The sequence below is a fragment of the Selaginella moellendorffii genome, unplaced genomic scaffold, assembly GCF_000143415.4.
Source record: "Selaginella moellendorffii unplaced genomic scaffold, v1.0 SELMOscaffold_1, whole genome shotgun sequence".
In the NCBI taxonomy this organism is placed as follows: domain Eukaryota; kingdom Viridiplantae; phylum Streptophyta; class Lycopodiopsida; order Selaginellales; family Selaginellaceae; genus Selaginella; species Selaginella moellendorffii.
Window position 1 is genome coordinate 2,075,121 of NW_003314262.1, and position 22,635 is coordinate 2,097,755.

At 48.1% G+C, this 22,635-nt stretch overlaps 8 protein-coding genes and 1 non-coding gene across 10 annotated transcripts; 6 read left to right on the forward strand and 3 right to left on the reverse strand.

Moving 5' to 3' along the window:
* Positions 1–429: 429 nt before the first annotated feature.
* Positions 430–1,164, reverse strand: LOC9657211 (NADH dehydrogenase [ubiquinone] 1 alpha subcomplex subunit 6). Its single transcript, XM_002961893.2, has 2 exons — positions 829–1,164; positions 430–775 (listed from the first exon to the last, which is right to left on the reverse strand). The coding sequence occupies exons 1-2, from the start codon at positions 1,072–1,074 to the stop codon at positions 593–595; spliced, it is 429 nt and encodes a 142-aa protein (XP_002961939.2). The 5' UTR covers positions 1,075–1,164; the 3' UTR covers positions 430–592.
* A 68-nt stretch (positions 1,165–1,232) lies between these two features.
* On the forward strand, positions 1,233–5,346 carry LOC9630088 (mitogen-activated protein kinase kinase kinase 3). Its single transcript, XM_002961422.2, has 12 exons — positions 1,233–2,414; positions 2,484–3,125; positions 3,180–3,270; positions 3,327–3,389; positions 3,437–3,597; positions 3,660–3,735; positions 3,796–3,855; positions 3,911–4,018; positions 4,079–4,309; positions 4,378–4,448; positions 4,512–5,038; positions 5,107–5,346. The coding sequence occupies exons 1-11, from the start codon at positions 1,927–1,929 to the stop codon at positions 5,029–5,031; spliced, it is 2,511 nt and encodes an 836-aa protein (XP_002961468.2). The 5' UTR covers positions 1,233–1,926; the 3' UTR covers positions 5,032–5,038; positions 5,107–5,346.
* Positions 5,277–6,807, reverse strand: LOC9657212 (protein ALUMINUM SENSITIVE 3). The gene is made up of 4 exons (XM_024678945.1): positions 6,636–6,807; positions 6,087–6,332; positions 5,790–6,035; positions 5,277–5,719 (listed from the first exon to the last, which is right to left on the reverse strand). The coding sequence occupies exons 1-4, from the start codon at positions 6,777–6,779 to the stop codon at positions 5,402–5,404; spliced, it is 954 nt and encodes a 317-aa protein (XP_024534713.1). The 5' UTR covers positions 6,780–6,807; the 3' UTR covers positions 5,277–5,401.
* Positions 6,713–7,797, forward strand: LOC9630089. The gene has a single exon (XM_002961423.2). The coding sequence runs from the start codon at positions 6,865–6,867 to the stop codon at positions 7,345–7,347; it is 483 nt and encodes a 160-aa protein (XP_002961469.2). The 5' UTR covers positions 6,713–6,864; the 3' UTR covers positions 7,348–7,797.
* A 186-nt stretch (positions 7,798–7,983) lies between these two features.
* Positions 7,984–9,336, forward strand: LOC9657213 (late embryogenesis abundant protein 14). 2 transcript variants are annotated; one of them, XM_024684243.1, is made up of 4 exons: positions 7,996–8,190; positions 8,464–8,643; positions 8,677–8,871; positions 9,032–9,336. In XM_024684243.1, exons 1-4 carry the CDS (start codon positions 8,119–8,121, stop codon positions 9,146–9,148), a joined length of 564 nt encoding a protein of 187 aa, XP_024540011.1. In that variant the 5' UTR covers positions 7,996–8,118; the 3' UTR covers positions 9,149–9,336. The 2 variants fall into 2 exon arrangements, with proteins under 2 accessions (XP_002961470.1, XP_024540011.1); XM_002961424.2 differs by having other exon boundaries at positions 7,984–8,190; positions 8,464–8,871.
* A 570-nt stretch (positions 9,337–9,906) lies between these two features.
* Positions 9,907–10,566, forward strand: LOC9657214 (germin-like protein 1-2). The gene has a single exon (XM_002961425.1). It carries the CDS (start codon positions 9,907–9,909, stop codon positions 10,564–10,566), a length of 660 nt encoding a protein of 219 aa, XP_002961471.1.
* Positions 10,567–12,021: 1,455 nt separating this feature from the next.
* On the forward strand, positions 12,022–13,266 carry LOC9657215 (germin-like protein subfamily T member 2). Its single transcript, XM_002961426.2, has 2 exons — positions 12,022–12,450; positions 12,937–13,266. Exons 1-2 carry the CDS (start codon positions 12,022–12,024, stop codon positions 13,264–13,266), a joined length of 759 nt encoding a protein of 252 aa, XP_002961472.2.
* A 1,829-nt stretch (positions 13,267–15,095) lies between these two features.
* TRNAE-UUC lies at positions 15,096–15,169 on the reverse strand. The gene has a single exon. It is a non-coding gene; the product is annotated as a tRNA-Glu (tRNA).
* Positions 15,170–18,838: 3,669 nt separating this feature from the next.
* Positions 18,839–22,141, forward strand: LOC9630091 (pentatricopeptide repeat-containing protein At2g39620). The gene is made up of 2 exons (XM_024686070.1): positions 18,839–20,495; positions 20,592–22,141. The coding sequence occupies exons 1-2, from the start codon at positions 18,839–18,841 to the stop codon at positions 21,929–21,931; spliced, it is 2,997 nt and encodes a 998-aa protein (XP_024541838.1). The 3' UTR covers positions 21,932–22,141.
* Positions 22,142–22,635: the final 494 nt, after the last annotated feature.

Consider the following 22,635-nt stretch of genomic DNA (forward strand, 5'->3'; position numbering starts at 1 on the left):
CATCCCGTGAGTTGCGGAGGTTGTGCCAAGTAAGCTGGAAGCCCTATCCCGAACGAAAGAAAGAATGGCGCTTGTATCCCTCGGATTGACTAGTAAATGGGGTCGCTGACCCTTGACCACTTGACCGCCCTCGATCCAGTAGTTCTAAGTCGGTATGGCCAACCCCACCGTGATCTACCGGATAGCGCTTGGTCAAGGAGGCCCGATAATCTTTTGTCAAATCCAAAGATTCGGAGAGAACTTTCGCCTGATCGTGATCGCATCGCTTTCAAAAAGGGATAGAGCTTTGGAAGTCGTGACGCTGGAATCCAGCCGGACGTGGTGCTCTTGCGAGGGAACAAAGGATCAAACCAAGTGGGCGAAGAACTGGGAGCAAATCTCTGAGAAAATCCTCTCGATGTTAGTGCGCAAACGTAGAAACCAACCTTCCAAATCGAAGAAGCCCGCAAAACGTTTACAAGAGCTTTGATTCTCTGGAACAGCGCGAAGAAAAGAAGAGAAGAGAAGATTACAGACAGACAACAAGAAGATGGTGAGGAAAAACTTATTTCCTGGCACTTTTGTGTTCTTGGCGGTAGAGCTTTGCTCCCTCTCAAGCGTTGCCTTCTAAGAACTTCTTCAAGAACTCCGACTCACCCCGGTCGATGATTCCCAGCTTTCGCGGATCGAAGGATTCCTCCTGGACATACTGCGCGATGAGATGATGCCGCTGCTTGGTTTGCGTGAGAAACATCATCAATTCCTCCAGCCCCTTGACAACGAGAAGATCTAGAGCCTGCATTCCAAGCCAGGATCAAAATCCAGCCCCAATCTAACGAGAAATCTTACCCTGGGATTGGTAATATCCGTCTTCTTCCGGAATTCCTTCATGATCCTGGAGCGCAGCTGCGCGGGCGTCGCCACGCCCTCCATGTTGAAGCACTCCATGATGAAGGGCACCGATCGAACCGATCGGCGATAGAGCTCCAGCACGCGCTCTTGCGCCTCCGGGAGATCCTTGGAACTGCCGCTTTGGACGAGGCTCTTGAAACTCATGAGCCGGTCGTAGCCGCGCATACTGAGATACCTCGTCATTGGATAGGATGGATCGATCGAATCGATCGATTCGATCTTGCCCTCTCAAGAACCCTAGAAATATTTTTTCTTTTTTCAAGAGTTATCTCCTAGAACCCTAAAAAACGAGCCTATAGATGCCGTCACTCTCGCCCTTTCTCGAGGAGGAAGAAGAGAATATCGTCCATTTTTTTTTTTCTGTGAGGGCTAGAGCTACGCGACGTAGAGAGAGCTGAAGGAGAGAGCGCCGCGCGATGGCGATGAGGAAGATCCAAGGCGGGGAATCGGCGTAGACGAGGCGCTGCGCTCGGTAATCGTCGCTGGCAGTGTGGGCAATCTTAGGGTTCTTCGTCGGGCGGAGGCGAGGAGAGGCCTTCTTCTCGTCTCTAGGGTCTGAATCTCGACGCCGGAGCTGAAATGCGGCCGTGGAGCTGAAATGCAGCTATGGAGCACGAATGCTGGCATTGTTCTTGGATTGGGAGAGCGCGCGCGGTAAGTTCCAGAGGCCAATGGCTGGGGTTTTGGAGCTCTGTGAGATTCTGGGATTAGGGAGGAGGAGGATGGGAGTAGAATCTAGTGCCAATGATCCTCACGCTGGCCCGGGCTGCTCGTCATCGGCACTAGGCAATGCTAAATCATCAAGAGGATGATCCTGGGACACTCACAGGGACAGATTTTCGAGGTTTTTGGCTCTCTCACACTCTCTCTTTCCATCGGGGCGGGGATTTCTTCCAGCGAAAAATTGGGAGAGGACTACTTAAGAACAGGGAATTCCCACGAGCTTGGGAGAAGCTCGCGCGTTTAGACTGGACGAGGTCCACGAGTTTGAAGACGCTTCCATGACCTGGAGTTTCTCGCTGGGCATTGGAGAAGATGCCATCTTGGTGGGGAAAGTCGTCCTCCAAGGATGGAGGAGGGAAAAAGGAGAACATCCTCAGCTCGTTGTTATATCCTCCAAAGAGGAGGAAGAACAAGCAGCAGCAAGCCAAGGAAGAAGAGATATGCGTCAAGTCTGTCGGGGCAGCCGAGGCTGCGCCATTAGCTCGGACCTCTCCCTCGGCTGCGGTTGGCCGCTCGGCGAGTTTCGGCGGTCTGCCGTCTCAAGCGCAGCCTCTTCCATTGCCTCCCGGGGAAAAGCACTCGCGAAAGTCGGGCAATGCGGTAATGCAGCGGTATCCTTCGTTTCCTCTGCCGCCTCGCAAGGATGGTATTGATATGGAGGTTGGCTACACCGAGTCTGGATCTGCCTCGAGCACGAGCTCTTTGGGAAGCTCGGACGTGGTCGACACGGCGCATGGAACCGTGGCTGCTCGCGTGGGGAATCTCAGAGTGCTCACAAAACCGGATCAGTCGTTGACTTTGTAAGTTCTCGTGTTTGTCTTTCTCTGTTGTCTCTGTTCTGATGTTTTCCTTGGTGGAACCTGTTGCAGCTCCCAAGCACAAACCAGACACGGGGTTTCCTGTCCCACCAGTCCGCACTTACGGAATAATTTCCTCGTGAATGTTCCTGGCGAGGCCTTGACGTATGGAAGGAACCATGGTATCTTGAATGCGACACGAGACAGCTACATGGTGAGCCCCGTGAGAAGCACGATACTTACAACTGCGGAGATGCTCTCCGCGACGCCGAGATCGCTGCAGTCAACTCCTGATCCTGCCTCTGGTCATGGTTCCAGTCCGGGGTCGGGGCACAACTCAACTGTTGATACTGGACAGACATCGTGGTGCCAAAGCCGTGCTAGTCCGGAGTTGTCTCCAAACCCGAGCCCGAGGAGGAGTCCAGGCCCAAGTTCGAGAGTTCAGAGCCAAGCAGTGTCTCCTCTACATAAGAGAGCTGGCGGGTCCGATCAGGAAAGATATCATCTCGAGGTTTCTGCGCACCGTCTACCGCTGCCTCCTGCTGTTCCTTCTCCGCTGGTGGCTTCGAATTTCCCACCGTCGCCAAATGCGTCCGCAGTTCCTCCTCGCAGTCCAAACAGATCAGATTCTCCTACTACCTCGACGACGAAGTGGCAAAAAGGGAAGCTCATCGGCAGGGGAAGCTTTGGAAATGTTTACGTTGGCTTTGACAGGTGCGGTCACTGTGAGATCTTAAATTCCTGCCTCTTCTAACATTTTTGTTTCAGTGAGAATGTCGGCCGCATGTGTGCCATGAAGGAAGTTCCGCTTTTATCAGACGATTCCAAGTCAAAAGAAAGTGTAAAGCAGCTAAGTCAGGTACGAAGAACTTTGAATGCTTCAAGCTTACAAGGCGATCATTTCTAAACCTTCAGGAAATAGCAACTCTTAGCCGGTTGCGACATACCAACATTGTACAGTATTACGGATCGGAAACGGTAGTCAAGCTCCACTTTGCATTCAAGCATGAACGTTCGATTTTCAGATGGAGGATGGCTTATATATTTACCTCGAGTATGTGTCCGGGGGATCGATTCACAAGCTTCTTCAGGAGTATGGTGCATTCAAGGAGCCTGTGATTCGCAGCTACACGCGTCAAATTCTCTCGGGGCTGGCTTACCTTCATAGCACAAGCACAGTACACAGGTATGCCCCTTCAACTCACCACCATCACGTATTTATAGGCATATTAATCTTTTGAATGCCAGGGACATCAAAGGAGCCAACATTCTAGTCGACACTAATGGAATTGTGAAACTTGCTGATTTTGGCATGGCGAAACACGTACTAAATGTTTTCTCCTTGTTTTTGTCGTTATTGTTGACGAGTGTCTCTGTGTTTCAGCTGAGCGTCGAGTCTTTCCCACTTTCTTTTAAGGGAAGTCCGTATTGGATGGCGCCTGAGGTTCGTGTTTCTTTTTCAAGCACGAGTCGGCTCTTCTTACTGGATTACTTTCCAGGTGATCAAACAAACACATGGATACGATCTCTCTGTGGACGTTTGGAGCCTTGGCTGCACGGTTCTGGAGATGGCGACAGCAAAGCCTCCATGGAGCCAATATGAAGGGGTCAGTTACCTTTGTCCTTCGCTTTTCCATTTCTTCTGCTAATAGTTACTTCTCTCTCAGATAGCAGCCATGTTTAAAATCGGGAACAGCAAAGAAATCCCATCCATACCGGAGTACCTGACTAGAGAATGTAAAAACTTTTTGCGGCTCTGCTTGCAGAGGAATCCGGCAGAGAGGCCCACCGCTACATTTCTGTTGGGACATCCTTTCGTGTGCAATGCGCCTCCAGTATGTACTCCAGACGATCGATGCGATATAGCTGCAAAGGCGAGCACATTTGTCGGCTCTCTGGTACGTTTTCAAGCACATTTTTCTTTCTGAAAGTTCTATTTTATATCTCTCTTCTAACTCTGCCAAAGGCCATCGGGAGTCGCATCCACGAATACGATTCAGTGCTGCATCCGAAAACAATCCTACACTCACCAACCAGGTTGGTGCCGCAGGCCTAGAAATGTTTTTCTTTGTTTCTTTGATGCGATCTTTTCCTTTGTAGCGAGCAACTCTCTCCCCGTGCTCAAGGATTTGCATCGTCGTCAGTGTCTCCTTGCGCCAGCCCGAAAATCAGAGCCCTGTCACCTCACCACCTCCACCTCGGAATATCATCGTCACAGTCGTCGTCACCGGTTATCAGCTCGGGCTCTTCCACGCCTATCACTGGAGGCTATGGCAACGTACCACGCTCAGCAAACGGCAGCTTTGGGGTCCCCACGCTACACAACGAGCACCACAACTTCCAGAAGCTAGGCCTCACAGGTGGAAGCCCGGTTCGAAAGAACGGGATGTGGAGCATTCCTCCGTCGCCTCCGTTTGAAGGGAGCCCGAGACAGGGAAGTCCGAGGCAGGGAAGCCCGAGACAAAGCACGGACATCCTGGGCATGGCACTGGGAAGAGTCCCTCGCGAGGACGATGACTACCATGAGCACTTCTCCCAGCAGCTACTCCGATCACAGCAGATGTTCCCACGCACTTACTTTCATCACGGCCATCCTGAGAAACGCGAGCCGACTCACTGACTGACGCGTAAGTTCCATCTTTTCGCAGTGGAAGGCTCTTGACTCGTTTGGTTTTCTTTTTCTTGCTTCCACCAGGCTTGGAACTCGTCGCCATCTTTTACCAGCTCAACGGAACACAAGTGATCGTTTAACAGACGTTTGTTTATCTGGCTTGGATCGTCCACAGGGTTTTCACGATTCAGTCCCAATCTCGTAGGATAAAATGCCAAAGTGGCTGCGACTATACACGATTCATCCCCATCAGATAAAAAGCAAAATCTGATCGACTTTTTATTTGTACTAACACCTTGATTCAACAAAAGAGAGCTTTTATCAGTGGTGAAAACGATGCGAGCGCGAGCGAGCGAAGCCTTAGGTGTGTTGTTAGACTTCAAGAGAGAACGCGAGTATCATCAAACTGGAGCTGGAAGTTTTTGGAGAAGAGTACGCGCCATCCTAGAGAGCACGCGAACAGGCAGCTCAAAGCTGAGGCGCCGAGTAGCATGTACAGGACCTGGATTTGCATCTGGACGGCCTCGAGCGGAGACGAGCCTCCCATGAGCATTCCCGTCATGGAGCCAGGCATGGAAACCAGGCCGACGGTCTTGAGGGAGTCCACGATCGGTCCCATTCCTTGGAGGATTGCTCGGCGAATGTAGGGGTGGACTGCCTGCGCGGGAGTGGCACCCAGCGCAAGAGCCAGTTCTATCTGATCGATCACACGAACAAGAATCCAAAGATAAGAAACAAAGGTGATGGTAAGGAAAACATCCACTCACTTGTCCCTGGTGGACGTAGATGTCGTGACGAAGCCTCTCCAGTGTGGTTCCAACGATGCTCATCGAGTTTCCAATCACATATCCGGCAGTCGGGACGATATACCGGGCTTTGAATTCGTAGACTCTGAGGAGAAGCATCAGCGCCAGCGTCCCGGCGGCGCCGACTGCCAGTGACAAAGTCGCCACCATTCTGCTCTTGGGAAGCTCCTTGGATCGCTTACCGGCAGTATGTCCAGAGACCAGGATCTGATACAAGAAAACCATGAAGTTTGTAAAAAGGAGACGACAGGAAATTACCATGAAGAGGATGGCGAACGAGCACATGTAGATCTTCTCGCCCTCGAAGATGAACTTGAGAGCGTAGCCGAGTCCCACAAGTTGTATCGACGACCGGAAAATCGAGACGAGGATATCGCCCTCGAATCCAATCCCGAGCTTGTGCGAGACTGCGACGGCAAGCGCGACTGGCACAAAAGTTCCCACCAAACGTCGACATTCTGGCGATTGGAACGATTCCTTGAGCGTGGTGGCCAAGCTTGGAAGCTGCGAAAGAAGAAACGATTTAATCGAAAGTAGAGAGAGAGAGAGAAAAGAACAAACAACAAAAAATCATTCTTCCAGTCCAGTCCAATAAAGAAACATAATCTTCCAAAACGAAGGAGCTATGATCTTGTGGCTATTTCTCCCTTTTCACGCAAGGAAATAAAAAACAATGCCAGAGACAGACAAAATCTCACGACACGATCTGGCATTCAAGACAGGAATCGACACACGGCAGCAATGAAATAGGAATCAGACACGGAAAGAGAGCGGATTGGATCCAGCAATCCATCAAAGCGAACTCACATGGAACACGCAACAACATCCAAATCGCCGACGGCGCCAACAGCGCCTTCCATCTCCTCTCTGGCGCCGTCGCTCTTCCTCCAATCGCCACGAAATACTTCGCCCTAGAAGCGCGCCACAGTGAGGCAAGAGAATGCCCGCCATTTATCCATTCATCCCAACGAGGAGTCGAATTCTAGCTTAGGGGTAAAAGTAATTTTAGGGTTCTTCGTTAAAGAGGAAGAAGACGATGGATTTCCTCTCGCTGGCGCTGGTGCTGCTCGCCCTAATCCACGGCCAAGCCATGGATCTCTCGATCGGCACTGGCGGCAATGACACGATGACTGCGCAGGATCTGCTGGAGCGCAATGGATTTCCAGGGGGCTTGCTGCCCAGCAACGTCGAGGGCTACACGCTCGACAACAGCGGCCGATTCGTGCTCAAGCTCGACGCCAAATGCGACGTGACCATCCCGGACGCGTATCCGGTGGAGTACAGGGCCAAGATCGAGGGATTGCTGTCCTATGGATCGATTAAAGATCTCTCGGGAGTTTATGTCAAGGTGTTCTTGGTGTGGTGGGAGCTGACTGGGATCTACATGGAGAACGAGAAGGTGGTGTTCCAGGTGGGAATTCTCTCGGCCTCTTACCCCGCTTCCAATTTTGATGAGAGCCCCGACTGTGGCAGTAAAGCATCCTCCTCCTCCACGACTCTAGATCGCTCCACTCACTAAAATCTCTTCTTTCTTCTTCCTTTCTATCGATCATTGTATTCTTTTCTTTGTCCTACTGTTCTTCGTTGCCTATCGATCATCGCATTCTTCTCTTTGTCCTACTGTTCTTCGTTGTCGATCGATCATCGCATTCTTTTGCTTCTCTTCCCTGTTCTTCGTTTCTTTGGTTTTTGCAAAATCTACTAGCAAACCTTTTGCTCCGCGAATTTCTTATCGATCGCTATACAAAGTTCGAGATGATCTTCTTCGTTCTTTCTTTGTCAAGCCTGGATCGATCTACAGTACTTCTTTTACTTGTTCGTTTCTTCTCATCATCGCATTCTAAATTCTTTCCTTCTATCGAACTTCTTTCGCTAGAAAAATTTCTTTGTAAGCTTCCTTTCGATGATGAAAAAATTTCCACTGTATAAAACAAGCGCAATAATATAAAAGAAATTTCCTCTTGCTTTCCATTGGTCAGCAAAAGTCAATTTCAATCAAACCTTTTCGCCCCCCAGTTCAATCCACGTGTCAACCTCGCAATCCCGACACGTAGCAGCTGCCACAAGCCTCCACGCGTCCGTCTACATGGACACGTGTAGCCGTGCATGGCGCTAGTCGCTGCCTTGCCAACACGTGACACCTCGCGGCAGTTCTTGAAAAGAGGCCGACGAACGTTTCGCAAGCACATCGTTTGCCCAAAAGTTCTATCATTCTCTCTAGCGTTCTTCATCTAGGAAAGGAAAAAGGAGTTTAATCTTCTCTCTCGCGCACGCAAGCAAAGCTATAGCTATGGCGGATCAGGCAAACAAGGTGAAGGAGGCCGGCCACGAGAGCGCCGATAAGGCCGCTCAGCACGCCAAGGTTTGTGTGGATTTCTTTCTTGGATCCCAGAAATCTGCCATCTTTGCAAGATCTCCAGCTTGTAGATCCATGTACATGGCGATATTTCTTCTCCATCCCTGATTTTTCTTGGAATTTTGGTTTCTATTTTTTTCTTTTGGTTCTACTCTTCTCCTGTTCGATCCATGTTTTCCATCTCCAGCACTTTGCCACCTTGGTCTTGTGTGTTCTTTGAAAAATTCTACAGCTCTCTCGATTGATCTTATCATTTTTTTCGTTTGGAATCTCTCCCAGGGCGCTGGCCAGAAGGCAAGCGAGACCACTCACGGCTTGGGGCAGGCCGCCAGCGAGAAAACTCACGCCGCCATGGATCAATCCAAGGGAACCGGCCAGACGGCAGCGGACAAGGCTCGTGCCACCAAGGATACCGCCGCGGACAAGGCATATGCCACCAAGGACACGGTGGCGGACAAGGCATATGCCGCCAAGGACACGGTGGCGGACAAGGCCTATGCCGCCAAGGACCAGACCGCGGCCACCGCGAACCAGGCGGGTGACAAGACCAAGTCGGCCGCGGACGTGGTGACGGAGAAGGCGTACGCGGCCAAGGATACGACGCAGGATACGGCGTCGGGATACATGCAGTCGGCTACGGATGCGGCATACGCTGCCAAGGATCAAGCTGCCGGACTCGTCCAGAAGGTAAGCCAAAAAATCCTCTTCCAAGATGTTGCGTTTCTTTGGTCGTGTTCGCTTGGTTTGAATAGATATTTGCTAGGGTTGTTAGTTTCGCTCGTTTGGTTTCTCAATTCTCGCCTAGTCTCTCATTTTCGATCTCTAAAGTTGGTGGATTGTTTGGCAGGCTACCGATACTGCGAAGCAAGCTTACGAGAAGACCAAGGAGACTATCGGTCTGGGCGGTCCCGGGAACAACACCAACACGCCTCTGAGCGGTAGCGGTAACAACACCACTCAGTAGTCTTTCATTCAGCAGCAGCACACGGGAAAAAAGAAAAAAAAGAAAAGGAAAAACGGGATATTTGGACAGTCGCGTTTTTTTATTTTTATTTTTTTTGTTCCCTTTTTAGTGCCAGTGCGCTGGGGATCTTCCAGTCACTGTTTTGGAAAAATTGGAATCCAAGGAATCTTGTCGTTTCATTTATTGAATTTTTTTGGAACCGAGATTGCCACATCTGGCTTTGGCATTGGCATTTTGACGCAAGACAGAATGATCTCGAGTCCAAACAGGTCCAATTTTTTTTTTTCGAAAAATACCGCTACAGAAGTTCTTAGATTCTGAGTTAGTGAAGAGAGACGTCGCGCTGCGGCATTCGATCGAAGACCTCACAGTAGCGACGACGCGGGCGATGTAGTCCGCGATTGAAGAGATTGTTGGCGAAAAATGATCGCCTCTTTGGAATCAACAGAGAGGTTTATTCCAGCTGCGTTTAGGGTTGTTTAACCATTATCGAACGTGATCATATCTTGCCATGAATCTTCCAGTTTTTAGATTTGGAAAGATTGCCGGATGCTAGCCTCGCCGTTATTTCCAATTGTATGATCTAATAAACAATTTTAAAGCAAACATTCAAAGTCATCCATGTGCACCTGAGAACGTGTCCCGCTTTTTCAGAAACCAGGAGACTGAAGAAATTTCTCCTCACGGCAAAGCATAAAAACCCAAACCTTTCAGATAACTTATAACACAAAACAGTGATCGAGAGTTTCAGATCTCCAATGGCTTTGAATACATTCCTTGTAGCTCTCACATTTCTCTCCTCGGCTCGCATCTTCTCTCTTGTGGAAGCTGCCGACCCCGATCCACTCCAGGACTTTTGCATCCCCAGCAACACCTTGATCGAAGGCTCTCCCTGCAAGCCATACTCCCAAGTCACCTCCAAAGACTTCTACTCGAGCCTCCTCCGCACCAACACCGATACTACAAACACCCTCAACCCTCTCTTCAACTTCTCGCAAGCCATCGTCACCACTTTCCCGGCTCTCAACACCATGGGACTGTCCATGGCGCGGATCTATCTCGGGCCCAAGGGTGTTGCCAGGACTCATACTCATCCCCGGGCGAGCGAGCTTGTTTACGTCGAGAAGGGTGTTGTGGAGGCTGGCTTCGTGGACACGAACAACAAGCTTTTTGCCCACAAGATGCGTGCCAGTGATCTGTTCGTGATCCCGCGAGGCGTGCTTCACTACGTGGTGAATGTTGGACGAGAGCAGGCAATTGTTTTGGCTGTGCTCAACAGCCAGAATCCTTCTTTCCAGATACCATCGTTTGCATTGTTTGGACCAAAGTTGCCATATGAAGTCCTGGAAGCGTCATTCAGTCTCAACAGGACCACTATTGATGCACTGCACGAGATCTACAAGAATGTAATCGCTTGAGATTACAGAGCTCATATTTGTTTGTGGCATAAGCCACAATTCTATGAATAACAGTTAATCATAATAATTTGGGCGATGTAAGAAGGAAATCCCGATCTTAAGAAGTTTTGAGAGGTCGTCGGTGATGTGGGAGATTTGCGTGGCGAGGAAGATGAGCACGGCAAGGAGGAGGATCCAGAGGCATCGCAGCCGGGGATTGGGAGGGGGAACCACGTCCGCCGCTTGAAGGCATTGGGGGATTTGGCGAAGCTTACCAGCGTGTTAGAGAGATGCCACAGGCCCAGGGAGCCTTCCATGGAATTAATTTTGAAGTTTTATTCAGTAGTCAAAGACCTCTAGAATTTTGTGTCAACGTCAAAGCCCAGTCCTCCCTCCTTCCTCGAAACTCAGAAGTTCAACATTGTGCCTTCCAAGCAACAAAAATCAATCTCCCACATTATTCTATGAACTAAATCATGCTTTATTTCGTTAAAGTGGGACTTTTCATTATCCCACTTATGGTGTGTGGCCACATGCCATTTTTATAACAACAATAAAAAATTGAAGTTTTAACTTTATAATTTATAAATTAAAAACTTTTCATATGATTTTGTGTTATAATATTGTAAAATATAAAAAAATAAATTAAAAAACTGATAGAAATATTAATAAATATTAATTAAGTACTAGGAAATGGCATGTGGACACATGCTAATTAATGTCCCACTTTACTGAATAAGTCCCATTTTAACGAAATAAAGCATAATCACTGTATGTAATCCATTGTGCTATAGTCCTGTGGCTTTCACCCATGCGGCTCGGGTTCATATCCAGGCAATGCAAACATTTTATTTGTAGAACTATCACGTCTGAAAGTCTTTGAACAGCATTTTACCATTATATCATAAACGTGCAAAACTAGAATAAACATTGTATAGCCCTCATCAACTCACAGATCTTGCCATGGCTCTCAAGATCAGGTTTGGCAGCTCTCTTCCTCTCACTTGCACAGATATTCCCTCTCAATGTTGTGACAGTGTCGAATCTAGATCCAGTCGAGGACTTCTGTATTCCAAGCGGAAGTTCTAGACAACCATGCACACCAAACCTCAAACCTATATAAGAAAAAGATCAATTCTACTATCTAAATTTTAAACATGCATTGGCAACAAAAAAACAAACCTTGCGATTATGCTATGAACTAGCCAGGCTTTCACCAAGGCAACAATCTCAGAGATCACGTACATATCTACATAGAGAGATTTAATTTTAAAACGATTAGGTATAGATCTAACAGCGTATAGACACCGTAACATGGATTAAAAGTCTAAGATACAGATGATAAAGTACATATATTAGTTTTCTGTGGCTTTAGTTCGTAGACTGTTTGCAAGTCTCAAAACGTGCAAATATTCCGACCCCACTGATTTAAAGCCTCTGAACATTGTAGCCTTCATCAACTATACAGATTTTGCTATGGCTTTCCAGATCAATCCGCTGTTGGCAGCTTTCTTCCTCTTCCTCTCACTTGCAAAGATCTTCCCTCTCAATGTTGTAACAGCGTCCGATCCAGATCCAGTCGAGGACATTTGCATTCCAAATGGACGTTCCAGTCGTTCCCAGGTATCTTCAAAGGACTTCTACTCTAGTGTGCTTCGAGACGGTGCTGTTGCCTCGAGCCCACCCAAGTCCTTCGCGTTCTCCCAAGCTATTGTGAGCACATTTCCGGGGCTCAACACAATGGGCTTTTCAGTGGCTCGGATCTATCTCGGGCCAGGAGGAGTGGTGAGAAGTCACGCTCATCCACGGGCAAGCGAGCTTGTTGATGTTGAAAAAGGTGTTATAGAGGTTGGATTTGTGGACTCAAACAACAAGCTCTTTGCTCACAACTTGAAAGAGGCCGAGGCATGCTTCACTATATCATGAATGTGGGAGCGACACAAAGTGTAGTTTTGGGCTTTCTAAACAGCCAGAATCCTGCCTTCCAGATCCCGTCCTTTGCATTGTTTGGACCAAAGCTGCCGTATGAAGTCCTGGAAGCGTCCTTCAGCCTCCATTGATGCGCTGCACGAAATTTATAAGGAATTCGTTTAGAAGCTTGATACATACAGACATATCTATCTATATGCTATTTATACTTCAAGCATGAGGGTTTCTAAGCGTTCCATCCTTTCATGTATTAAGCGACAAGATTCAATCTAATCTCTGTAGCAATAAATTGTTGAAGATTCTTCTTTATTTAATTTTTCCTTATAAGCTTATTTGTTATTTAAATGCTTTAAGAATTTTTATACATTTGTATCACCAGATATATAGTTATTCTCAATAAACTATATATTCGTATTTCTTTGCCCTATTACTAATAATTTTGACTTGGCTTTGCAATACCAGCTTTTACGTGGCGTCCAAATCACGACAGCAAATAAAATCACTCATGGCTATGCAAATGTATTCACTTTAATTGCTTTCTCTATTTTCTCATCCTTGAACGATTGCCACATTCTTGTGCTTGTGAGAGCTGCAGATCCCGAGGACGTTTGCATTCCACGGAACAATATTAGTGAAGGTTTCATGAAGTGCAAGCCGTACTCAAAGGTATCTTCAAAAGACTTCCACTCGAGCAAGGTGGATACCTCACACAAGCCCAACGCGTTTGATTTCGCTCAAGCTGTTGTCAGCACATTTCTGGCACTCAACACGATGGGATTGTCCGTGGCATGAAACTATCTCGGCCCCAAAGGAGTTGCGAGAGCTCACGCTCATCCTCAGGCAAGCGAGCTCATCTATTTGGAGAAGGGATTTGTGGAGGCCGGCTTTGTGGACATTAACAACGGGCTCTTTGCGAGGAATTTGACTGCGAGTGATTTTTTTATAATTTCCCGTGGAGTTCTTCACTATTTGATCAACATTGAAGAAGATCACACTATAGTTTTGGCCATTTTAAATAGCAAGAATCTTTCCTTCCAGATCCCATCCTTTTCTTTGTTTGGACCCAAGTTGAGTTACAAGGTTTTGGAGGTGACTTTTAGTCTAGCCAGGAGGACCATTGATAAGTTGCATAAGATTTATAAGAAGTTTGTTTAGCATGCAATGAATGACGTTCCAAAAGATGGCCAGCCATAGTCTCTATACCTTGTTGTTGTGGTGAGGAATCCCTTGCTCTGGAAGGGCCCTGTGTTGGTGTTGTTCGATCTCACGCTCACAAGAATGTTATGGATTTAAGTGTAATCTTGCATTGGCTTGCTAAGAACCCTTGCATATTGACATTAGTCCCTTAATATCGTTAAATGATAATTTAATGTGGGTGTTAAACACTTTTACTATCATGCCTTACTAATCTTATTTGGTCCCATTGGTTATTTATGAAAAGTGTCTATTTAGTAAGTTTGTGATTATCCCACTAAATATATGAAATGAAACTTGCAAATTTAAAAAAGAAAACAACACCATAATGTTCAAGATAATCTTTACATTTTGCAAATATACCTTAAGACAAAATGACAATCACATGACGAGGCTAGGGTTTTGCTCCAGGTGGAACAAAACGATCAACTTGTGGATACCACCTGGGCGGGGATTGCAACTTCTATTACACCACTCCGTTTTCTCAGAAACCGTTGCCTTGAGATTGTGAAGAAATTTCTCCAGCATAAAAACCCAAGCCTTTCAAGCTCTCATATAAAACCAGAGTTTCTGATCATATGTGATTTGAAAATCTTTGATTACTCTCTTGAAGTCCTGGATGTGACGACAAGAATGTAATCTCTTGAGAGTAGAGAGCTCTCGTTTTGCCACAATTCTAAACAACATATGAATTAACTCCCCAGGCAATTTTTTTGCAAATCGACGTCTAGTTCTTTAGCCTCTATTTTGTGAATGGCGGCCACCACTTCGTTGCCCCCGGGATTTGGGTCCTGGCGATGATGCGGCCACACGACAATAGGCTCCGGCGTTCGAGGGGAAAGAGGGTTTCATGGGCATCGGCGGATCATCTTTGTCAGGCAAGAGATTGGATAACGGCATTGTCCTTAAAATTTTCGTGCAATCAATGTGAGGCTATCGGCAGCTTTGGTCCAAACAGTGATAAGGATGAGATCTGCAAGGCATGGCTGTTTGGAAAGCCCAAAACTACAACTTGCGATCTCCCACATTCATGATATAGTGAAGCACGCCTTGGGTATAACAAATAGATCAGCCTCTTTCAAGTTGTTCTTCAAGTCCACAAATGGGCCGAGATGAGCCCCATTAGTGGAAATGTGCTCACAATAGCTTGGGACAAAGCAAAGGACTTGGGTCCGTTGCAAAGCCCACTTGAGTAGAAGTCCTTTGAAGATATCTGAGAGTATGGCTTGCAGAACGTCCACTTGGAATGCAAAAGTCCTTGACTGATGCTGTTATGTACGACATTGGGAAGATTTGTGCAAGTGAGAGGAAGAGGAAGAGAGCTGCTAAGACCGGATTGATCTTGAGCCATGGCATCTGTGAGTTGATGAAGGCTAAATGCACTAAAACACAAAAATATAAACCTAATTATCTGATCTGCGCGATTGTTCCATTGCCGGGATTCGAACCCGGGTCGCCTGAGTGAAAGCCAGGTATCCTGACCGGACTAGACGACAATGGATTACATTATATGATCAGACCTGAAAAGCCCCGAGATCTCATCGCTCGTCGACACCGAAGCCTGCTGAGCTTGAAAGGGACTGACCCATGCTGGAGCTGCCGGAGGAGCCGGAGCTGGAGCCGAACTTGAACCAGAGCTAGAAGCGGCGGAGAGAAGGATGTGATGGTGGCGGCGGCACTGGTGGCGGGGGCTATGAGGAAGCCCATGGACGAAACATTTTGGGTGATGGTGGAGTTACTGGTTAAGTTCTTGACTCCTGCCACCAATTATTTACCAATGAATTGTTTCGTACACCCGTTTGCCAGCAATTGTAAAAGCAGGCTTGGCGCTGCTCACACCGCCGCTTCTCGCAGTGGTGGCGGCGGCGGCCTCGCTAGAAATTGCCGTGTGGTTAAACCCGTAGCTGTTGTATGGCTTATCACACCCAGTTTTACCTTGCCCGGATGTAGAGGACGAGGAGGGGACCTTGTCCCCCTCCGAGTCTTCGTCCGGAGCTGCCACAGGGATAACCAACACTAGTCTGTCGTCCAGATGGGCTATTATCTCACGTGTTTCGAGGGAATCTACCACCTTTGTCAGCATTCTTGATGGCTGGAAGGGCGAAGGTGATAATGGGAGGTTGCGGAGAGTGGATTTGGATCCAACATGCCGTTTGCCAATGCGCTGGTTAGCATGTATGGAAACGGTGGAAGAAGCAAGGTATGTGTTTGATGCCATACACACTTCCCATACATGCTAACGAGCGCAGTAGCCACAACGATCTTGGATTCATACGCGCACTGGCGTGGATCCCGCGGCCCTTTCCAGACCCCCGGCCATGGCGCACGACTGACGAGTGTCACCTATGGCAAATGCGGCGGCATCCGCGATGCCAGGGAGGTTTTCGATCGCATCCAGTGCCGAAATATCTTCTCCTGGATGATCATGCTCACTGCCTATGCCGACAAGGTGCTGGGGCTCGTGTGGCATGGCAATTGACAATGCCTGGACGAGGAGATTGCCAAGGTATCAATCCATCCCTGGAAATCTCGCTCTGCAGGTGCTGGCGCAGGATCGATGCGTGCGAGGCTGTCGACATTCCGATACACCCTAAAAAAACGAATATCCCAATTTTCAAATTTTCAATCTCATGCAACTTTTCCAAGACCTTGTAACTGAACTTGTGTCCACAAAGCCGCCCACCACAATCCCTTCTCTACATAGACGAGCTTCCTCGCCCGAGGATGACTGCGAGCTCTCGCAACTCCCTTGGGATCGAGATAGTTTCGCACCCAGACAATCCCATGCTGACCATCGCTTGAGCGAAATCAGAGGTGTCCACCTTGGCGCGGAATAAGCTCAAATGGAAGTATTTTGAAGATACCTCTGCACTTGGTGAAACCTTCATTGATGTTTTTTCGTGGGATGCAAAAGTCCTGGAGTGAATCGGGACCTGCAGCTCTCACAAGAATGTGGCAGTCGTTTGTTTGAGGTCGAGAGGAATAAATTTTTTTTATTTCTTGTTACTCTGCCATAATTATAGAAACCTGAAGAATAGTAAATAGCTTTAGGTAGATCCAAACCATTGCTAAGCATTTCAAACTAAGTGGGGCCATGGTCACAATTTAGCTTATTCATTGTCATCATTACATCTGTCACAAAATTCTTCTTTGTTGAAGCATAATTACTTGTTCTCGCTGTAAATTTCACAACCACGTGAATTGCTCATTCAAGCCAGAGCGGGCAATGTCCTGTCCGAAAAACTGGCTGTGGAAGATTTATGTGGAAGAAACAGCAAAGAGTTTCAAATGGTCTAGGGAAAACTTGATTTGTATAGAGGCACTAATAATTTACGGTCAGTACACCACTTGAGCTTTCACCCGGTTAACTCGATTCACTCGTTTCAGCTCACAACAATTGGAGGGTGAAAGGCTTCCTTGACGCTGCTTACTAAGTCTAAGTCCTCGCGGCCGCGATACAACGCGTGGTGTGGTGGAACCAGGCAGTAGAGAACCGAAACCATCACAGTGGCAGAGTAAGGAGCAATCCACCATACCCAGTGACCATCTCGAGTGGAACTTGATCCCATCACGACTGCCGGGCCGAGACACCTTGCCGGATTCATCCCCGCTCCAGAGTATCCCACCACAAGTCCCCCAGACGCGAAAATCAGCAGTCCAACAGCAGCGCCGATGAAAGATGGTGGCAGGATTGCTCCAAAAGCCCGTCCTTGGAATGGATCTAGTGCCAGGTTGGCGACGACGAACATGAGAACAAACGTGAACATGCTCTCGGCGACGAAGGCCGAGCCTATTGAAAGTCCTGACCCGGCCGAGTTTTGCATGACACAGCCGCCAAGCGCGAACTTAAGAGCGAGGTCGTCAGGGAGGACGAGCTTCGCACACAGGGAAGCGAAGATGGAGCCGACGCATTGAGCTCCCGTGTACATGACGAGCTTGGAGGGGGAGACATAGCCGAGAACCATGGCCAGGAAGGTGATACAAGGATTGAAGTGACCACCAGAGGAGGGAGCCACGGAGAGGATGATGATGAAGACGAGGATGGAGTGGAGGATCGCGATGGAAGCCATGGGTGATCCGCTGCTGCTTTGCTGCGAGGAGCTGACGATGATGAGTATGCTGGAGAAGACGAAGGCTATGGTTGCGAGACATTCGACAAGACAGGATCGCCATGCCTGGAACAGTTTGGAGGATTTGAGTTGAAAAAGAAGAGAAAAAAGATTAAGTGATGGTTTGGAGCTCTTTTTACCTCGAGGGTGATAAAGTCTTGGAGCTGGAGGAACTTGAGGATTTGGAGGGAAGAAGCTTGTTTGTGATGGTGGTGAAAGTTTTGGTGCTCCAGAGTCTCCATTTCCAGCTGAGGTGTTTGAAGCTAAATCCATATAACTGTGTGCAGTCATTGACGATCCAAACCTGGGGGAAAGATCGATGCTTGTTTCTTGTTTCAGCTTCAACAGTGGTCAAAAGTTTAAACAAGGAAAGTCAATTGAAAATTGACCGAGACAGACAAGCGTGATTTCTTTTTGTGAAAAGGGTTGTGTGTCCCAGGTGCATGTTTCTAGCGGAAGACGCTCCCTTTCGTGCTGGCATTCCACAAGACCAAGACGAGCTCCAAGGGAGAACGTCAACCTTTATGCAAAGAAGGGTGTGGTTTCGTGCTAGAAGACCGATGTTTTGGACTCTCGTTGTCGGCTGGATTTCTACCTCGCTGCTAAGCTTCTACGTGCCATGTGGAAGTTAGGAAGAGCAAGTGAGATGGGCGATGTTCTACTACCTTTTAAGGGGACTTCCAGGGGATAGCGGCAGCTACAGAGGCAGCAACAAGCAGTGTATCCACACTTAGTGCAGATGGTATAATGTTCATTAAGTTTTTATATAATCAAAGTTGAGTTGCCCAAATATTTAGCAGACACTATTTGAACCAATTGAATAATGCTCATCAAATATCAATTTAACAACCTAATTTATAACAATTATACAAGTTGAACAACAATAGCACTAAACCTCTTTTCATAATCAATATAAAATAGCATTAATTCATTTTCTACATTTTATGGTATATAGTTTGTCTGACGGTCTCCACTAAGGAATAGAGATATTCCTTAGAAAACCCGGGGCGATTTGAAAATTGGGATATTCTCTGTTTTAGGGTTTATCGATTTTTCCATGAATGTCCGGCGAGCGCGACGCCACCGCCATCGCGATCTCCTCGCACGCGTCGATCCTGCGGGACTGCGCCAGCGCCCGAGATCTGACCGCCGCCAAGCAAGCGCAGTGGGAGATTGCCAGGGATGGATTCGGGGGCGACAGGTACCTCGGCAATCTCCTCGTCCAGGCCTACGGCAAATGCGGCAGCGTCCGTGACGCCAGGGAGGTTTTCGATCGCATCCAGCGCCGAAATATCTTCTCCTGGACGATCATGCTCGGCGCCTACGCCGACAATGGCCACGGCCGCGAGGCCCTGGGCCTGTTTCGCGAGATCCAGTCGCGCGGCATGGCGATCGACAATGTGACGCTCGTCAGTGCTCTCAAGGCGTGCGCCGTGGCCGGGGATCTGGAAGAGGGCCGCGGCATCCATGCCAGTGCGCGGTCTCTAGGGTATGAATCCGAGATCATCGTGGCCACCGCGCTGGTGAGCATGTATGGGAAGTGTGGGCACTTGGAGGAGGCCAAGGCGGTGTTTGCGACGCTGGTGGAGAGGAATCGCGTGTCCTGGAACGCGATGCTCGCAGCGTATGCCCAGAACGGGCATTGCGAGGAGGCTGTGAGGCTCTATCGTCTTATGTGCTTCGAGGGGATCAAGCCCGATGCTACCACCTTCGTCAGTGTTCTCGATGGCTGGAAGGGCGAAGGAGAACACGGGACAAGAATCCACGACCAGGTTCTGGAGAGTGGATTTGGATCCAACACGACGCTTGCCAATGCTCTGGTTAGCATGTATGGAAGCGGTGGAAGGGTGGACGACGCAAGGTACGTCTTTGATGGTATAGCTGAGAAAACAGTGGTTTCCTGGAATGCCATGCTAACCGCGTATGCACAGAACGGGCGCTATGGCAAGGCCGTGGATTTGTTCTGGAAGATGGACGTTGCTCCAGACAGTGTGAGTTTCGTTAATGTTCTTGGAGCTTGCATGGACATCGAAGAAGGAAGATTGGTCCACGAGTATATCAAAGCCAGTGGATTTCCGGTAGACGTTCTCGTATCGACTAGCCTGGTTAACATGTATGGGAGGTTCTTGAGGCTGGAGGAGGCCAAGCAGTGTTTTGAGCAAGCTCGAGAGAGAGACAGAGTCTGCTGGAACTCCATGGTTGGAGCTTACGCACAGAACGGGTGTGGTTTGGAAGCGTTGCATCTCTACCAGGAAATGAGGCGAGCTCTGGTGGAACCGAACAGCGTCACTTTTGTGAATCTTCTTGTAGCCTGTGCTGCTACGGGGTTTTTAGAAGCGGGCAGGAAGATCCATGCCGAGGTTGCGAGCTTGGGGCTTCTATCGACTCTCTCAGTGGGAGGAGCTCTTATCAACATGTACAGCGAGTGCGGTGACTTGGATGGAGCAGTACAGGTTTTTAAGGAGATGCGTCAACTCGGAGTGATGCCTTGGGATGCCTTGATCGCGGCATTCGCTCACAACAAGTTCGTCAGAGAAGCTATCTATCTCTTCAGCAGAATGAGCCTCGAAGGTCAGAAGCCCAACGAGCTAACGATCGTCAGCATCCTTGATGCATGCTCCAGCGGCGGTGCTGTAAAACAAGGATCGGCATTCCATAGATGCATTGGCGTCAGCAGCTCCGGCTTGGACGTTTCTAACTCTCTTGTCAACATGTATGGTAAGGGAGGGAACTTGGTGCTTGCCAAAAGCGTTTTTGACAGCGTGCCTCATAAAAATCTCGTCTCCTGGAACGTTCTAATCGGTTCTTATGCAGGGGATGGAGATGGGAAGGAGGCCTTGGGAGTCCACCAAAAGATGGAACTGGAGGGACTGAAACCGGACAAGTTTACATTCATTTCGGTTCTCCATGCTTGCTCTGCGAGTGAGGCCTTGGCTGAAGGTAAGGCGATTCATGCTCTCATTGCAGCGTCGGGATTTGATTCCAGCTGCTTCGTTGCCACGACACTAATAAAAATGTATGGCTGCTGCAGGTGCATGGAAGAAGCAAAAGCTGTTTTTGATAGAGTCGCTTCCAAGGACATTGTTTTATGGACTGCTTTGCTCACGGCGTACTCTCGAAACGAGGATGCCAAAGGGGCGCTTCTTGTCTATCGGAACATGGACTTGGAGGGAATGGAGAAGAACCGGTTCACATTTTCCTCCATCGTCAGCGTCTGTGCAGATGCAGAAGCGCTTGCTGAAGGTCAGAAAGTTCATTTGCACACCGTTTCTGTGGGGTATGACAAGGATGTTATTGTAGGCACTACTCTGGTGGATTTTTACTCCAAATGCCACGACGTGGATACTGCAAGAAGCGTCTTTGATGGCATCGAAGGCAAGGACATCGTAACTTGGAACGTTATGATCACTGGATTTGCTAGAAACGGCCACGGAGGAGAAGCAGTCCGGCTTTACCAAAAGATGGACCTTCCACCCGATAGCTTGACGATGGTAGGCGTTCTTGCGGCATGCTCCGGCCTGGGAGCTCTCGAAACAGGAGAAGTTTTGCTCGAGAGAAGCGGCTTGGAAAGAGACGAGGCTATTGGCACGGCACTGATAAACTTATACGGCAAGTGTGGGAGTCTGGAGCAGGCACGGAACGTCTTCCTCGACATGAAATCCAGGAGGAACCTTGTCACTTGGAACTCCATGCTGGCCGCGGCTTGCACGAAGGGTGGCTTGGAAGATTGTGTGGAGATCATCCACATGATGGGCTTGGAGGGGATCATGCCGGACGAGTTAACGTTTCTCAGCGTCCTCTTCGCGTGCAGTCACGGTGGGTCGATCCAACAGGGCCTGGATTTGTTTCTCTCGGCCGGGGTTGATTATGGGATTGCGACGAACACCAAGCACTACGTGTGCGTAGTAGACATCCTGGGACGAGTAGGCAGGCTGGAGGAGGCCCAGGAGGTACTAAACAGGATGCCCTTCCAAGCCAACGATGTTGCGTGGATGACTTTGCTGGGAGCTTGCCGGATACATCGTGATTTTGAGCAAGGGAGGCGTGCTGCCGATTATGTTATAGAGCTGGATCCACAAAACGCTGCTCCATATGCTTTGCTCTCCACTATGTTCTCCGTGGCAGGCAGGGGTCGAATGCCAGCAAAAGGATGAAAGCTAGCTCATCGCTTGGTTCTCGTTTTCGTTAGTGAGATTTTCCGCTGAGAGATTAATGCCATCACTTCCGAAAAGGTGGTTCTTCCATCCTTCTTTCATCAACTCCAAGCTGTGTGATCCATTGATGTTAAGATCATTGATTGGTAAGTAGTACCTAGTACTAGTTGTAGCATCTTCTAGTTTGGATCTACCTAAAGCTGCCTATTATTTTCCTTCTTCTATATAGTGAGCCGAATGTAAACACACTTTATACCAAGGTGCACACTTCAAACAAGTATCAAAAGTTATTTGTTAGTGACTCTTTTTAGATATTCTTTCTGCCACAAATGGCAATATATTGTTAGTTTCTTTTTTATTCCCTCTTATTTAAAGTATTAGTAAATTGGGCTTAAAATTTGTACTTGGTTAAATAAATATAAAATAAAAACTCCTATGTGTTTTTCGCTGAGCATACTCAACCTAGTTTTTAATTCTTTTTTATTTTGTCCTTGATAAGAATCTTTGTATATTGAGCTTTAGTCACTATAGTTTACTGTGTCCACCACACATTATTGCTATCATGTCTCATTATTACTATGTCTAGCATTATTCCATATTTAGTAACTTTTCATAATTGTCCTAAAGATATGCTGAAATAATATTTGATTTCATTTAGCTCTGTTTTGCCTGCTAGTATTAGAATTATTCCAATGTCGTTCTAT

Bases quoted from the DNA above. Each gene is read 5' to 3' on its own strand.
- LOC9657211 (XM_002961893.2), bottom strand. From the start codon at position 1,074: ATGACGAGGTATCTCAGTATGCGCGGCTACGACCGGCTCATGAGTTTC. The intron at 776-828 runs GTAAGATTTCTC...CTTGGAATGCAG, and splicing joins CGGATATTACCAATCCCAGG to GCTCTAGATCTTCTCGTTGT.
- LOC9630088 (XM_002961422.2), top strand. From the start codon at position 1,927: ATGCCATCTTGGTGGGGAAAGTCGTCCTCCAAGGATGGAGGAGGGAAA. The intron at 2,415-2,483 runs GTAAGTTCTCGT...AACCTGTTGCAG, and splicing joins CCGGATCAGTCGTTGACTTT to CTCCCAAGCACAAACCAGAC. The intron at 3,271-3,326 runs GTACGAAGAACT...CTAAACCTTCAG, and splicing joins GTGTAAAGCAGCTAAGTCAG to GAAATAGCAACTCTTAGCCG.
- LOC9657212 (XM_024678945.1), bottom strand. From the start codon at position 6,779: ATGGCGGGCATTCTCTTGCCTCACTGTGGCGCGCTTCTAGGGCGAAGT. The intron at 6,333-6,635 runs GTGAGTTCGCTT...CTTCTTTCGCAG, and splicing joins GATGTTGTTGCGTGTTCCAT to CTTCCAAGCTTGGCCACCAC. The intron at 6,036-6,086 runs GTAATTTCCTGT...TTCTTGTATCAG, and splicing joins CGTTCGCCATCCTCTTCATG to ATCCTGGTCTCTGGACATAC.
- LOC9630089 (XM_002961423.2), top strand. From the start codon at position 6,865: ATGGATTTCCTCTCGCTGGCGCTGGTGCTGCTCGCCCTAATCCACGGC.
- LOC9657213 (XM_002961424.2), top strand. From the start codon at position 8,119: ATGGCGGATCAGGCAAACAAGGTGAAGGAGGCCGGCCACGAGAGCGCC. The intron at 8,191-8,463 runs GTTTGTGTGGAT...AATCTCTCCCAG, and splicing joins AGGCCGCTCAGCACGCCAAG to GGCGCTGGCCAGAAGGCAAG. The intron at 8,872-9,031 runs GTAAGCCAAAAA...ATTGTTTGGCAG, and splicing joins CTGCCGGACTCGTCCAGAAG to GCTACCGATACTGCGAAGCA.
- LOC9657214 (XM_002961425.1), top strand. From the start codon at position 9,907: ATGGCTTTGAATACATTCCTTGTAGCTCTCACATTTCTCTCCTCGGCT.
- LOC9657215 (XM_002961426.2), top strand. From the start codon at position 12,022: ATGGCTTTCCAGATCAATCCGCTGTTGGCAGCTTTCTTCCTCTTCCTC. The intron at 12,451-12,936 runs GCATGCTTCACT...TTGCAATACCAG, and splicing joins ACAACTTGAAAGAGGCCGAG to CTTTTACGTGGCGTCCAAAT.
- LOC9630091 (XM_024686070.1), top strand. From the start codon at position 18,839: ATGTCCGGCGAGCGCGACGCCACCGCCATCGCGATCTCCTCGCACGCG. The intron at 20,496-20,591 runs GTAAGGGAGGGA...GTTCTTATGCAG, and splicing joins CTCTCTTGTCAACATGTATG to GGGATGGAGATGGGAAGGAG.